At 42.4% G+C, this 16,761-nt stretch overlaps 1 protein-coding gene across 3 annotated transcripts in view; it reads left to right on the forward strand.

Annotated features, from left to right (window-relative positions):
- The first annotated feature begins 2,833 nt into the window (after positions 1–2,833).
- RPP30 (ribonuclease P/MRP subunit p30) overlaps positions 2,834–16,761 on the forward strand; it is a 30,398-nt gene continuing 16,470 nt past the window's right edge. Inside the window, exons 1-6 of one of the 3 annotated variants that reach the window (XM_061402778.1) lie at positions 2,834–2,985; positions 5,088–5,417; positions 6,894–6,949; positions 7,478–7,534; positions 8,706–8,780; positions 11,608–11,679. In XM_061402778.1, coding sequence (XP_061258762.1) covers positions 5,336–5,417; positions 6,894–6,949; positions 7,478–7,534; positions 8,706–8,780; positions 11,608–11,679 — 342 coding nt within the window. In that variant the 5' untranslated portion in view covers positions 2,834–2,985; positions 5,088–5,335. Of the gene's footprint in view, positions 2,986–4,850; positions 5,418–6,893; positions 6,950–7,477; positions 7,535–8,705; positions 8,781–11,607; positions 11,680–16,761 lie in introns of those variants that run through there. The other 2 variants (XR_009733748.1, XM_061402777.1) reach the window with 2 other exon arrangements.

Genomic DNA, 16,761 nt, shown 5'->3' on the forward strand with positions numbered 1-16,761 from the left:
TGCAAGTCATGTTATAGTACTGCTTTCTCGCCTTGCCCAACCTCAGCCTTAAGCTGACAGAGGACTGGGGGGTGGGCGGAGTGTTTCTGAGCTCACTCAGGAAGGGTGAGCCAACTGAGAAGAGTAGAAGGGCAGAGACCAACAGAGCATGTACTGACACTGAGGGGCCAGCCCAAGAAAGAGAGGTCTGCAGGGAGACCCAGATGGGCTGGAAGGTTGCTTTGGATGCTGCTGCTGCTGCTAAGTCGCTTCAGTCGTGTCCGACTCTGTGCGACCCCAGAGACGGCAGCCCACCAGGCTCCACTGTCCCTGGGATTCTCCAGGCAAGAACACTGGAGTGGGTTGCCATTTCTTTCTCCAATGCATGAAAGTGAAAGTGAAGTCGCTCAGTAGTGTCCAACTCTTCGAGACCCCATGGACTGCAGCCCACCAGGCTCCTCCATCCATGGGATTTTCCAGGCAGGAGTACTGGAGTGGGGTGCCATCACCTTCTCTGCTTTGGATGCTAAAGCCCGTTTTCTCTTTCATAGCTGTCTAAGAAAGAGGAAATAACTGAAAAGTCATCCTTTTTGAGTTCAGGATTCCTCCTTGATATAATAGCAATAACAATATCTCATTGGCTGGTTGCATGGATTAAATCAGACTGTAGATAGGAAATATGTAGAGTAATTATATAGTACTATGATTTTCCAGTCAGAAGTTTCCAAGGTCTTCTATCCTTTTTGCTGTAGCTACACCAACCCATCTCACCCCTAGGCCAAATTCTGACCCCTCTTCTCTGCTCCCCTCCCAGTGCCATCTTCTCTTTTTCTTCTTCCCATTCCTCCTCCCCTCTTCCACCTCCTTCCTCCCCTACCCTCTCCCTCCGTACTTCTTCTTTCCTCTCTCTCCAGCCCTCCACTCTCCCTTTCCCTCTTCTTCTCTCCCCCTCCCTTCCCTTCCTCCAACTCTCCCTCTGCTTGCTTTGCCCAGGAGACAGTACACCAAGCTTTGCCCGGGAGGTAGTACACCAAAGCCCAGGATGAAGATGCTTGGATCCACATGCAGGTCTACCATGATCAAGTTTTAGGTGACTCAGACACAAAATGCAGATGTTACTAAAAAGCAGGACTTAACTCATAGCTGTTTTTAAAATTAAATAAGATATATAGGTAATTACTTAACAAATAGGCTTGCCCTCAGTAAAGTGATCAATGACTGTCATCTGCTCATTTTCCTTCTTGCCCTTTTTTTTCCCCTTGTTATCTAAGCCCAGGATGAAGATGAAGAATGAATTCTAAAGGGTACGGTTCACAGCAACAGCGCCATGACTTTCAAAGAGAGAAGCTCTCTGTTGTCTAATGCTGGCATTAAATAATGAGTCATCTTATTCACCTTCACTACACATTGGTCATATTTCTGACCAATCTAGATTTTGTGGTCATAGTTTTACCAAAAGGCAAGTTCATGTGCCTGGCACACAGTGAGGCCAAACAATATCAAAATGTCACAGTTTGAAACAGAAATTTTATTACAGGGCCATGCAAGCAGATGGGCAGCTCAAGCCTTAAAAACCCCAAATTCCCTGAAATCTTTCAGCAAAGCCCTTTTCTAGGAAAGGTGAAGGCGAGGTGTACTTAGTCATTGCAAACTTCTTGGGTCAGATCCTTTGTTTTTGAGGTCAGGTCATGGCCAGGTAACAATGTTTCTGTAACTCTCTACCAAAGGAATGTTATTCTCTGTTCTGACAAGAAAGGGCAAGGTCTCAAGGCACAGCTTTTTCCCTCTGAGGTCAAGGACCTGGCTAAGAGGAGGTAGAGCTCAGCTGGCAGCTCCCTCAGAGCCAGCTCCCTGCCCAGCTGTCACTGCTGAGGGAGCAAGATGCCCAGGACCCAGCTGGCCCTCAGGTTCCCTAAATGGGAGGGAAGATAAGGTCACACAGACTGCAGTCCAGGCAGATGGTCAGTAATTGCTATCAGGTCGCTGAGATGCGCTTGGGGGAGAGGTTCACTGCTGCCTTACAGCCTGGGCCAAGGCCAGTGGGTGGCCATGATAAGGGTTCTGGAGTCCTACAGGACAGAACCCCCAGTCTGTTTGCTGGGCTCCCCAGCTTACCCAGTGGCCTGGGACCAGGTGAGCTGGAGGAGCCTGAGGAGAAGGCAGGGAATCCACCTTTTACCTGATTTTCCACCTGACAACCACCACTCTGCCTGACTGGAGTTGGCTGAATGAGCCCACTAACGGCCACTCCTTGACAGTTGGTTGCTTGTGGGCGGGGCCCACTGCAGTGCTGACCAATGGCTGAGCAGGACCCCTCATGGTCCTGTGGTAACCTTTCCCTGGTAACAGGGTGCAGGGATAATGCCACACAGCAATGGCGGTGTGCCAAGGGCTGCACTCGGCTGCACTCTATTACAATAGTGTGATAGAGTATGACTGAGTGCAGCCCTTAGCACCCGGCCCTTGCTGTGTGCCATTAACCTCCTACCCTGTTACCAGGTAAAGGTTACCACAGAACTATTAGGGGTCCTGCTCAGCCATTGGTCAGTGAGCCCCTTCAGCCAACTCCAGTCAGGCAGAGTGGTGGCTGTCAGGCAGAGAGAAAAGTAAGAGGTGGATCCCAGCCTTTTTCCCAGGGCCCTCAAACTCGCTTCCTGGCCTGAGGCCCGGTGAACTGGAGGGGCCCAGGAAACAGGCATGGGGCAGTGTCCTGGAGGGATCCAGAGCCTGTCCCAAGGCCACCCACAGGCCAGACCCAGGCCTTAAGGTGGCAGTGAACCTCTCCCCACCCCCATCTCTGTGACCTAATAGCAGCAGTCTGCATAAGATGCAGTCTGGGGGACCTGGCCCCTGCCGTGTGGGTGGCCTGAGGAGCCTGAGGGTCAGGTGGGCCCTGGGCACTTGGCTCCCTCAATGACGACAGCTGGACAGCGTCTGGGAACCTGGCTCTGAAGACGCCTCCAGCTGAGCTCTGCTTCCTCTTAGCCAGGACCTGAACCTCAGAGGGTGAACGTTGTGGGTTGGGATCTTGTCCTTTCTTGTCAGGACAGAGAATAATATTCATCTCATGGAAGTTTACAGGAACACCATTACCTCACCATGACCTGACCTCAAGAACAAAGGATCTGACCCCAAGAAGTTTGCAACAGCTAACTACACCCCTCCCTCACCTTTCCTAGAAAAGGGCTTTGCTGAAAACTTCTGGGTTGCTGGCGGTTTTTAAGCATGAGCCACCCATCTCCTCGGATGGCCCTTGATAAACCCTTCTCTGTTCTAAACTCCAACATTTTGGTATTGTTTAGCCTCACTGTGTATCAGGCACAGGGACTTGAGTTTCCATAACAACTGGTGAAGATCCTGTGAAATTAACACCAGATATTCTGATGAAAAGCAAAGGGTTTGCTTTATATGACTTCGTTCTCCTTGCAGAAGTAAATTTTTATTCTTACTTAGGATATATCAAGTGTTGGGAAAGCAAAAGATTTCTTCTTCACTAAACTTAGCCGAAAGGAGAATTGCTTGCTACTACATGCAATTCTAGGGACAGGATTAAAGGCAAAAGGAGAAGAGGGCAGCAGAGGATGAGATGGTTAGATGGCATCAGTCACTCAATGAACATGAATTTGAGTCTGCCTGCAGTGCAGGAGACTTGGGTTCCATCCTTGAGTCAGGAAGATCCCCTGGAGGAGGAAATGGCAACCCACTCCAGTATTCTTGCCTGGAGAATGCCATGGACAGAGGAGCCTGGTGGGCTACAGTCCATGGGGTCACAAAGAGTCAGACAGGATTGAGCAATATACACTTTCACTTTCAAGAGACAGTGAAGGACAGGGGATCCTGGTGTGCTGCAGTCCGTGGTGCGGCAAAGAATCGGACATGACTTAGTGACTGAACAATAATAACATGGGGCAGATCCCTCTTAAAATTCCCTTCTGAGACCAAGGGGAAAATCATGAGAGGAATACAAGTCAAGATGTGGCCTCAGGCTAGAGATTGTCTGTGTACTCTCTGTGCTAAGTTAGCACAGAAATTGGAACAGTTTAGAAACTTTCACACCCATTAGGCCTTATCTGGATACCCAAGTCCCTAGTTATTGGACTCTTCTTATTCAGTCGAGTACACAGGAATTCAGATGTTTGATCAAACTTTTGAGGCCAGATTTGTCTACTGGTCATGCAGAAGGAAACAGGAATGGGTCCTAGAACAATTGGGTGGGTGGGTGGGGAGGGCAGTAACCAGGCCCTTCATCACAGATCGTTTGAAAAAGCACTGATGTTAATGTTGTTGTTGAGTTGTTAAGCCATGTCCAACTCTTTGTGACCCCATGGACTACAGCACGCCAGGCTTCTCTGTCCTCCAGCGTTTGCTCAAATTCATGCCCATTGAGTCGCTGATGCCATCCAACCACATGATGTCATCTGATGTCAACTGTAGTTTGACAGTTTTATGTTCTTGGATCATTGATCAATATTTAAGAAGAGTTCACTTACACGAAGTTCAAAAATGTGGAAATATCAATTGTGTTGAATTTGATTGTACATTTCTTCTTATTTCAATTACGCCCCTCTCTTGTCTACCCAGTTCTTGGCTAAACCCCTGATGGAGCTAACCTCTCATCCTAGAGAGAACCCTGCCATCTGGTGGCTGAGGATGTTGAGTGTAAGGAAGTAGCGTGCTGTGAACCCCCAGTTCAGACAGAGGAAAAAGACCTTTCCCCCTGGCAATCCGCTTTTAGGTCAGTTTCCCCATTTTCCGTTAAGTCCATTTTAAACAACGGAATGGCCTTTAACGGGGAAAAAAAGAACAAGTTCCCTACTACTTTTAAAGCATTTCCAGCCCTTAGCAAAAGGATTTGGTTCAAGTAAGCGCTCAGTTAATGGTGTATTTGTCCAGCTTCTCTGGTGGCTCAGAGGTTAAACCGTCTGCCCGAAATGCAGGAGACCTGGGTTCGATCCCTGGGTCAGGAAGATCCCCTGGATACTCTTACCTGGAGAATCCCATGGACTGAGAAGTCTGGTGGGCTACAGCCCACAGGGTCGCAAAGAGTTGGACTTCACTTTCACTTTCATGTCCATTTTAAAAGAATTACTTTCTACATTATTTCCAAGGATGAAGGGTGGGAGATGTGAACTCCCACCCCGCAACCCTAGGAGAAACCAGACATTCTCATTTGGAAGAAGACGAAGAAGGACTGAAGCGAGGCTGCTAATCTCCATATGCTAACTTCTGCTGGAGCCTGAGAGCCGCAGACTACTGGAGGGCGGGGCTGACCGAGCCGGTGAACTGCAGTTCCCAGCATGCCCGAGGGGGCGGGGCCCAGAGGCTGCGCCGGCGCCAGGGTTCACGTGACTTCAGCATGGCGGTGTTTGCCGATTTGGACCTGCGGGCGGGTTCCGACCTGAAGGCGCTGCGTGGGCTCGTGGAGAACGCTGCTCACCGTGAGTCTCCCGGGCTTCGCGGGCCCCCGTGCCTGCGCTGTCTCGCTGTCCCTAGGCTGTCGAGCCATGCTCTGGAGAGACCCGGCGGGCCTGGTTCTGGTGTCCTGGGGCCTCCGGCGTGTCCTTGGAAACTGATGCCCCTGCGGTGTTGCTCTGACCCGCGGGAAACTCGAAAGCACTGGGGAGACGTTACCCAGTCCAGCTCCTTCTGTCTTGGGAATTGAGGAAACTGAGGCCCTGACATGGCGGGGGATCTGCATGGGCCTCACAGCTGATGGATAGAAGAAAACAGGGCTCCCAAGTGTACTCCTACACGAGTGCTTTTTATATCGCCCCTTCCTGCGTCTCTTGACATTGTCCTGATGCTGTCAAATGCTGGAAACTGATGCAGAAGTACTGTGGGGGCCCTGAGAATGGGGAGGGGGCATGTGGTTCAGAGTGTTGGAATGTTACTTACACGGAGAGTAAGTGGAGGCGGAGGACTTACTAGGAAGGTGGGAGGAGAGCAGAATGGCTAGAATGTTACTCCTGTTTGAATCCAGGGGAAACAAAAGCCGTGAGAGGTAAGACCTCATCTAAATTATTGAAGTGAATCGCAACTGCTAAGTGGGGATAGAAGGGTTTCAAAAGAAAAGGTTTCTTCAGGGTCTGTTAAGTAATGGATGCTCAGTAAATATTTGAGAGAGGAAGAAAAGGACCTTGGACAAACTGATGAGGGAGGAGACCACTATTTTGGCCTTAATATGCGTTATCTTTTAATATTAATATCCTGTCGTCACCGTTGGTGTTTAAATAGCTTAAAGATTGGAGTCATGATTTAAACATATTTTTGAAGTCCACATGTCCGGAGCAGTGCTGTGTTGAGGCTGATAAAGCCAGGCCCTGGCTTCAGAGAGTTTTCAGTCTCTTGGTGGGTAGCTCAAAGGAGAACGTGGACATTGGTGTGAATTAGTGGTCATCCTGTTTCTCCTTAGCAAAAGGGTCTCTGAAGAAGTAGAAAGGGTAAAAAGCAACAGAAAAAAATGACAACGTAAGAATGAAGTTGATAGTGAAAAAAGTATAAATTTGGTGAGATGAAAATGAACATAGGGACACGAAAAAGAATAATGGTTGAAAGAAGATAGGCAAAGATAAGGGTCTTTGTTGTCATGCTGATAATACATCACCAAAGTCAAACAAAGCCCAGTGTCTGTGCCAGGCACTGTTCTAAAACATCCAGCGTGTGTTATCTTAATTCTCATGACAGTTGTATGAGATGAATCCTGATATTATCACCATTTGGCAGATGAAGAACCTGAAACTTAAGGTTAAGTAACTTTTAAGTGGAAATGTTCAGGTTTGAGAACAGGCAAATCTGACTCCAGAGTCCATACTCATAACCATTCTTCTACCTTGTAGTCTTGACATAAATTGGTATGAGCTTATGTGTAAAAGAGGTTGTTGTATTTGACAAGAATGTTCAATTTTTCTTTTCAGTGGGCTATTCAGTTGTTGCCATCAATCATGTTGTTGAATTTAAGGAAAAGAAACAGGTAAAATAGATTTCTGACAATAATAACCAGCATTTATAATTATTTTGTGTGTATTGGTAATGTGGAAGCTACAAATGAGCACTCTGTGCATTATTTTATATGTAACAGTTGAGCTGATACATATCTGTGCAAATGATAACTTTTTTGTGAAGTGCTGGGGTATGGTGTAAAGATTCTTAAAGTTGGTTTGATGTTAAGTAACTTTAAAAGTGCATTGTTGTTGTTTAAACTGTAATCACAATATTTAATCTTTTTTATTTTACTGTCATGGACTCATTACTGAATGATTGCCCTTCCGAACATACTAGTAAATATGTGTATCTCTCCTTAGACCAACAACTGTTCCTTACAGATTGTTTCATTCTAAAAAATTGTTGTTCATCCTCCCTTTCCATTGATGTTCTCCTGTCCTACTCGGCTTCAAATTTCTTCATTAAAAAACACATGCGTGCACATACACACAGCTTATTTATGGTTTCTGCATGCTAGAAATTAGCTTTCTGAAAACTTATTCTTTATTTGTCATAGGAAATTGAAAAACCGGTAGCTGTTTCTGAACTTTTTACAACTTTGCCAATTGTACAGGTAAGTGCTTTGTTTAAGAAACATAATATGTACTCATCCAGTTCAGACATTCCCAGTCATACGTTTGGTTCTCTAACCTGCACTGCCCCTTCCTTTGTCTACCAGTCTTACCTTTCCATGAAGACTTAGTTTTTCCATGAAACATTATGTACATCTCTTTTTCTCTAGCTATACAGGTATACCTCAGAGATGCTGTGGGTCTGGTTCCAGACTACCACATTAAAGCAAGTCACGAATGTTTTGGTTTCCTGATTCATGTTAAGTTTATGCTTACATTGTTAAGTGTGCAGCAGCATTATATCTTAAAAAAACACAATGTTTATCTTAATTTTAAAAAGTATTTTACTGCTTAAAAATGTGCTCACCATTGTCTGAGTCTTCAGTAAGTTATAATCTGTTTGCCAGGGGAGGGTCTTACATTGATGCTGAAGCCTGCTGACTGATCAGGGTGGTGGTTGCTAAGGCTGGGGTGGCTGTGGCCATTTCTTAAAATAAGACAACGATGAATTTGCTGCATGAAACCTCTCAGTACAGTTTCTCTGTAGCATGCAACGCTGTTTGATAGTATTTTACCCACAGTGAATCTTCTTTCAAAATTGGAGTGAGTCCTCTCATACCCTGCCACTGCTTTATTAACTAAAAGTTTATGTAATATTCTCAATCCTTTGTTGTTATGTCAACAATAGATTAAGTTCAATGTCTGACATGTGTGTGGTCTTTGACACGGCAAACAATTACAATAGTATCATCAGAGATCAGGGAATTCCCTGGCAGTCTAGTGATTAGGACTTAGGCAAAATCAGTAATCACAGATCCCTGTAACAAATATGATAATAATGAAAAAATGTGAAATATTGGGAGAAAAATGAAAATGTGACACAGAGACGCGAGTGAGCAAATGCTGTTGGAAAATGACGCATCATAATAGACTTGCTCAATACAAGATTGCCACCTATCTTCAGTTTGTAAAAAAAAACAAAAGCAATATCAGTGAAGCAGAACAAAGCAAAACACAATAAAACAAAGTATACCTCTATTATAAATTCCTTGAGAGTTAGGGCTAGGTTTTACTGATCTTCACTATTCTGTCTTGTTAGTACCTTTTAATGAGTACTTTCCACTGGTAAGGAGGAAAATCAGTCATCTGTATTTTGTGCTTTTTTTATTACAGGGAAAATCAAAACCAATTAAAATTTTAACTAGACTAACAATTATCGTTTCGGATCCGTCTCACTGTAATGTGTTGGTAAGTTATTTTTCTTCTCTCTTGGTCTTAACACTTGCTTTTCAACTCACCTCATTCTTACATCTTCCCTAACCCCCAGTGTATGACACTTGACTGCTCTCCTTAGCTCAGAATTCACATGGTATAATAGAGTCTCTTCTATTCATGACACATGTATAAGGATTAAAGCTTTTAAAGATTTAAAGAGTCTTCCAGTGACTGGTATTCATTGAATTTACACAACCCAGACATAGAGTACTGGTGATGTTGCTATGAGTAATACAGACATAATCCTTTGGAAAATGGGAAAAATGTTTAAAAAGTGGGAGATAGTAAATAAGGAATGTTCTGGGAGTGTGTAACAGGAGGCCAAGCTGAGGAAGCTGATGTTCAAACTGTGGCCATACAAATCAGTGAATGTTATTGGTGCCAGATAGGGAGAGGATATTCCCCCAGACAGGATAAATTATGCAAGATTCTAAATCCCAGAAAAACATGGTGCATGGTGGGAAATGAAATGCCAGTTGAGTTGAGCCTGATGAGCTGTCTAACCTAGGATGATGTTAGAAACGTAGGTCTGGGTGAGCAATTAGAAGAAGCCTTTGAAGGTTTTAACTAAGGGAGTACAGTTATGAGATTTGCATTATAGAGAATGGATCAAAGGGGATAAAGGAAGGGATTTGATAAAGGATAGGATAAAGGAAGGTGGGGGAGGGGAGGGTTGACAGGATTTGATGTTGATTGGATCGAAGGTGGTGATTCCCTGCTTTGGCCTGAGCAGCCAGATAGGTAGATGGTACCATTTCCTGAGATGAAACATACAAAGAGAAATAAGTGTCAGATCATCATGTTTGAGACACAGTAAGTTCTTGTAAGAGTTCCAGTGAAAAGACAGTCACAATCATGTCCAACTCTTTGTAACCCCATGGACTGTAGCCCACCAGGTTCCTCTGTCCTTGGAATTCTCCACTCAAGAATACTGGAGTGGATTGCTATTTCCTTTTCCAGGGGATCTTTCCAACCCAGGGATCAAACCCCGGTCTCCTGCATTGCAGGTAGACTCTTTACCAACTGAGCCACCAGAGAAGCCGCAAGAGTTCAAGTGGAGCTTGTCAAATGAGTAGTTGGAAAAAAAGGATGTGGCCCTCAGAAGAGGAACCGCAATTCAAGATACTCATTTGGAAGTGGTCACCTTGTAGAGAGTAATTGTACTCATGAGAATGGATGAGACTCCCTGGTCAAAGTATAATATGGGAGGAGAAGGTCTGGGACAGAATCCTAAGGAACATCTATATTCAGTGGTGGAGTAGAGGGTGAGCTAGGATGGGAAACTGAGACGGGCCATCTGAGGAGTAGGTGGACAATGAGGAACATGAGAAGGGTGAGCAACATCAGCGTACCTGAGGAGAAGGGCTAAAACGTGTCTTCGACAGGCAAGTTCCCTAATGACATGGTGGTCATTGGTTGCCTTACGAAAAGCCATTTCCATGGGAATGATTGGGCTATGAGAAAATACAGCCAGTGTCTGCTGCTAACTTTGCTTAACCAACTTCACTCCATGGAGGAACAGGAGGCTTGGGATGCTGGTGAGAACCTGCTGTCTAGATTTTGTTTGTTAAATGGAGACTTGCAAATAGCTGGTGCTGATATGATGAATCAGTGAGGGAGGGAGAGAGTGAGATCTCGGAGAACATAAGCTGTTTCATCATTAGCTGGAATGGCCTCCTCTCTCATAGAAAAGGAGTAATCAAGGAAGGGCTGGACTCCTTTCTAACAATTAGCATTGCTAAAGAAATTATGAAAAACCAAATTTGGGGTTTTTTATAGCTGCAGGTTACATTCCAGTTCTCTAAGCCTGGGGAGACATAGAAGTGACTTTTTATGGTCACAGACTTTGATTTTTCTCGTTACCATGAACATCCTGGTGGCCCCTTTCAGTCCCTATCCCAAGTGGGAGTGTCAAGCCAAGGAAAAGAGTACTGGATCCTGACTTTTTCTGAGACCTAGAACCTGCCCTGTCTTGGCATGCATCTGCCCAGTGGGTTTGCTTAGCTGCTCAAGCCCAGTACCTGCTGCATCTCTTCACCCGTTCTGTTTCCTCCTTTAATTTTTATCTTGCTTTTTCTTTTTACAGAATAAGAGGTAAAATATTTAAAAGATGCCAAAGGGAAAGAAGAAATAGCACATATTATCTCATCATTCAGTGATTGTAAACTTGAATATGTATTTTTTCAGCCTTTTCACATGCATACACATACAGTATCAGTTTGAGACTTTCTTTTATAAATAATCTTTAACTGATAAATCTCTCTCCTTCTGTCGGAGGGCTCTTGGTTATTTTCTTACACATCTAGCAGTTTAATTTGTATTTAACAGTATTCTCATCGTGAACCTAATCACGTCATACTTAGTCATGTATAATTCTCGTCTCACCAAAAAATGATAAGCTCCACTGAAAGCAGACACATGCCTTAAATGATTTTGTACCCCTAGTGCCCTACATATAGCAGGTGCTCAGTCAATTTCTGTCAAGCTCCTCTGCTAGCTTATAAGAGCAGGAGCTGTCTAATTTGATTTTTGTGTCTCAAACAAAATGTTTGATATACAGGTAAAACATGATAATGTGGGAAGGAAGGAGAGATGATTGATGAGATGGGTGTTGATAACTGGAGTCTTATGTGCTGAGAAAGTCTTTTCTGTCAACATACAAAGCAAGGCAAAAATGTCAGTGGCAGATTATAGGTAGTACAAGATTGAAATGTGAGTGCAGCCAGGACACTAGTCAGAATCCCATAAGCATTTGTTGCTGTGTTGTTCCTGTACGGTAACATTCTTTTCATTTTACTAGAGAGCAACTTCTTCAAGAGTCCGGCTGTATGATATTGTTGCAGTTTTTCCAAAGACAGAAAAACTTTTTCATGTAAGTAACAGTAAAAGAAAATAGTACTCATTATTTTACATAAGAAGTCTGATGTTGTACCTTTGTAGATGACCTGTTTGATCTCATCTGGAAACATTGAGGATTTTTCGTTTATATGTGGAGTCCTGGAACTGCCTGAGAGTGTATTTGGGTGGCATATTTTGTTTTGTTTGTTCTGCTAGATATTTGATGGGCTGATACTAAGAGAGTCCATCAAGTTTTCCTCTTTTTAAAAAAAAAATAATTTTGTTTATTTTTCTACTTCTGGCTGTGCTGGGTCTTTGCTGTGCAGACTTTTCTCTACCTGTGGGCGGGGGGCTGCTTTTCCTTGTATTGCATGGGCTTCTCTTGTAGGTGGCTCCTCCTGTTGTGGAGCTCTAGGGCAAGTCAGCTTCAGAAGTTGTGGCTCTCAGGTTTAGTTGCCCCGTGGCACGTGGCATCTTCCCATGTCAGGGATCAAACCTGTGTCTCCTGCATTAGCAAGTGGATTCTTTACCACTTCAGTTTCTGTCCTTGCTATTTGCTGCTGCATATTACAGAAGAAAGGCACGAGATTCTACTGTGGCATAAAAGGTCCTTCTCTGCTTCGCTTCTCCTTTGTGTGCTCAGAGGCGTGGTCCGTATGCTAGCATGATCATGGTCTTCTAGATATCCTTCAGAATCAACTGTCTGCTGGTGTTCCTTTTTGTTTAAGAGAACCTTTATGAATTTCTTTTCAAATGGCCATTTCTGTGACTTTTTAGGAGGCAGAGTTGTTTAATGTATATGTTCAATACATTTTGTCAGCTTGAGACAGAACACATTGGGAGTTGTTAGTGATCACAGGAGAAAAGAAATCAACTGTAATAATAGTTTTTCAGGAATATGTTTTACCGTGTAAAGTGAGATATAGCTGCTTTTAGAAATTAAGGAATGTTGACTTTGTCTCAGTTCAAGAAAATAGCCATCTACCAAAAAGTGTATCCACCAAAGGGGTGTTATGGAGCTGGTCTTTAATGTTTTAATTTTACAACATAATCGATTTTTAAGTAGTCTGTTCTAAAATTATAAGAAGATTTTCCCTAAGTTTATTCCAGTAGATGGAGCTGTTGACTAAGGAGACTTCTGTGTGATAAATTTAGTTTTTGAGGTACACTCACAATTTCCATTGTTTATATTAATGCAGGGAAACAGCACAAGTTAGCAATGAATTCCCCTTTTTTGCTGACTCCTTTTCTGAAATGCTCAGTTATAGTAATTTTCTAGAATTTCATTTCAGAGAAAAGGGAAGTAGGATCGAGTGGATCTTAGACATCAGAGACCCCTGTGGAACCTTTTAAAATCAGGCAGGCTCAGATCTCCACCATGGGAGATTCTGATTAGGCAGGTTTTGGGGTTGAGCTTGGGTATCTGTTTTTTTTAAGTTCCACATGGGATTCTGATTCAGTATGGAAACCCTTAAGAGAAACATGAATATGTCCAGATTTGTTAAGCAGCAACTTAGTTTTTTATTAAATATTAACAACTCGGTTATAATGTAGATTAAAAGTTGATAGTATACCTAATTTTTTATTGTACCCTTGTGTTTTGAATTGATTTTGAAGAGCATACATCCTACATTTCCATAGCCATTTATTTGATTAGAGAAAACAGCCCAGGGGTAATTGGGATGAATGCTTATTATTATCGCCATTTTGTAGAAGAGAAAATTGAAGCTCAGGCTAAATGATTTGCTCTAAACCTCAGGTAACGTGTCATAGAACTAGGACTATGGTGTTAGAATGCATTATAATTTGATACAGTGAATTTATCTTACTGTTTTCCTCAGATTATTCTCAAATTTTAGGTCAGAAATATGAACACATAATTCATGATAGTGGGTGGAAGAGTCAGAAATATTCTGGAAGATGGATAAAAGCTATAAATAATTGGCAGAGTATTTGTTTGGGATTGACTGTAGAAAAAAGTTTTTAAAATCAGAACATTTTTCCATATCTTACCCATTCTTTAAGATTCAGCTGAAGTTGGCACTCCTTGTTTTCTATAGAAAATCCATTTAAAAAGATTTTTCTTACAATCGTAAAGCTTGAAATTGGATCAAATGCAAGCAATTTGTTGTTTAACAGGTTATGTTCTATTAAGTGATTTTGTTTGATAAGTTGATTATTTAAAATGTAGGCAAGTGTCTCTGTAGATAGGATATTCTAAAACTAAGGTCTCAAAAATGAATCGTAAAAGTATTCCTAAACACATGTTAGCAATTAGTAGTATGAAATCTAACCACCTTAAGTAGCGTTGTTTCCATGGGAATTAACGTACTAGTTTCCACTCAGAGTATCTGAAAGATATCTCATAGATAAACCCTTTTTCTCTATAGTTACCCCAGGGGATAAGGCAAAGATGAAAGGTTGTAAGCTGAGTCCATTGGCCAGGGCTTCTTGGGATGGGGGTGGCTGTGGAATGTGGCAGAGAAAGTTACATAGAAGTTTCAGGAGCTTCTGAGTTAGTTATTGCCATTTAGGAATTTTTTAAAAAATTTTATTGAAGTATAATTGATTGTTGTGTTAATTTCTGCTGTGAGGCATAATGATTCAATTACACATATTTTTCTTCATATTCTTTCCCATTATTTTTCCCATTTAGGACTGGACAGGGTGAGGAGAATTCAACCTGTTTAGTCCAGCGGCCTCCAATCTACTTTGAGTGTGTACTGTATCAGTTTGAAAAAATACTGGTCCTACATCCCCAATATATGTGTTTATTTTCTTTTAAATTATTTGATGGGTATATTTATTTTCTTTTAAATTATTTGCATGCTCCATTATATCAGTGTGCTTTATGAAATAATATACACACACTGAACAAAATATTTTAAGAGAAGGAATTAAAAATAAGTGAAAATTAAAGTTCTCTTTTCTTCCTGCTCCCAAAATCCATCCCTTACCCTTTGCAGAGCATTTTTGTACTAACACCTGGGGCTACCGAAAAGGGCGGATCTTTCCAGGCTCCTTTTAAGGTGTGGTCTGGCTGCACTGGCTCAGATTTGCCATGAAAATTTGTTGAAATGCAGGTGATTAGACCCTCCTTACTGAATTGATTGCTGGGAGTAGGGCCTGGTAATCTCCATTTTAAGCAAATTCTTGAGGGGAGGATTTTTTTTTTTTTTTAAAACATGGGTTTAAAGGTGGGGAGGATCCATTTATGGGCATCTCTTTTCACTGGCAAGCCTGGTTCTTCCTTGCATAAAACACCAGATGTACCAATCTGACATCCATGAAGGATTTGGGGGAGACTGAACCTTCTCCCTCTTACTCTCCTTGTTCCATAAAATCAAAGATAAGTGTATGTGTGTATGTACCATTTGGGGAATACCTTCCTTAAATCCTCATAAGAGTCTTTGCCCAGAGGAACATTAAGAACAGTTGATACGAATTCATATACAACCTGCCAAAACCACTGTAATCAAATTCTTAATCACAAGTATTTGGACATAATGTAATCATTTTTAATTATTTAGAAAGTATTTCATTATAATGTGAACATTAAACATTAGCTCTTATTTTATAGTTACCTAAGTGTATCAGTTGAACATTTGGATTAATAGCTAAATAACAAAAGAACTCGCTTTGAGACATTTTAAGTCTAAGGTGCCAAGTAGAGCTGTCCTTTGTAACTGAAGATTTATTATAATGCATGTATTTAAACCAACACAGGGGATTTTCTTTAAATTAACCCTGGGGAAAAAAGAGCAATACATAATCAAGTAACCTAATTTAGCTTTACGCTGGAGAAGAATGTTTTACAGGCTTTTAAGAAATGAATCAGCTTTTTGAAATGAAAAATAATTTGTGCTTGTAATAATAAATTCAAAGAGTGCAAAGAGGTGTACGCTGAAAAGTACACCATCCTCCTACTTAAAACGCCTTGTCCCTTTTCTTCAGAGGCAACCACAGTCAGAAGGTCTTGGGTTCCTTTTCAGGAGTATTTTCACCCAGTCCTTCTTCATTCCCCTCTCCCTTTCCTGCCTTCCTTCCTGACGCCTTGCTTTGTTCACCTGCCAGTAGTTCCATAATATCCATTTGAGAGGTGCCTCGCTGCATAGAAGGAGTCAGCATGTTCTATTGTGTAAAGCAACCCTGTTTGTTTAAGTAAAATTGAGGAATGTTTACTCATGTCTAACCTTTTGTGATTGGTACTGCAGCAAATGTTCTTTCACTAATATCCTGAAGCATTTATAGGGTATAAAGCTATAGAACAGACTTCCGGTCTCTATAGGATACATTCCTATAGGTACTTCTGGTCTCTGTAGGATACCTTCCTATAGGTGAAATATGCTGATGTGTGCATGTAAAATCTTGATACCTGTTGCCGAAATGCTTTTCGAGACTGATTCTGAAAACCCTGTGAGTCCGTTTGTTTGTTCTTGTGTCACCTGTATATTACTAAACTTTATGATCTTTGCCAGTCTGATAGTGTAAAAATGGCAAACAGAAGCTGAATTTGTTTTAGTTTTACCTGCTATTCAGAGCTTTTCTCATCCATTCTTAGCAAATTTTCAATGACTTTTATGAGTTAGACAGCTGTAGCAGTTGGGATGGGACAGGTCCTTTATGAGCCGAGTGTCTGCCAGAGCAGCATTACTTCCCAGGCTTACTAAGTTACTGAGACTGTCTTAAAGCCAGGCAGCCTCGGATCACTTCCTGCTTCCTGGAACCCTGAGGTGGGGGTAGCAGTGAGAGGAGCAGGGGTTCTGAAGAAAAAGTGTAAGATGTGCCTGTCCTGTCATTGCTAAAGGTCAAGCCTACCCTGCAGGGCATTGTCACCCCATCTCGACCCATTTCTCTTGGTCATTGCCACTGATGTTAGATTGCCAGCACAGCCACCCTGGCAGCTGGAATTTGTTCATCAAGCCTGACTATACCAGCATTGATAGTGAGGCTTATTTTTTGTCATGGTAGGGAAGAGCCAATTCTTTTTATCTCTGTAAATCAAATAATAGCAAAATGAGAGCCGGATGTGCAGCTTCTAGCCTGCACTTTTAAGCTAGTAACCACTCCTCAGCTTTATTTTCCTTCCCTGTTCTTCCTTTTATCCTCGTTTCCT

Source organism: Bos javanicus, chromosome 26, assembly GCF_032452875.1.
Source record: "Bos javanicus breed banteng chromosome 26, ARS-OSU_banteng_1.0, whole genome shotgun sequence".
Taxonomy (NCBI): Eukaryota; Metazoa; Chordata; class Mammalia; order Artiodactyla; family Bovidae; genus Bos; species Bos javanicus.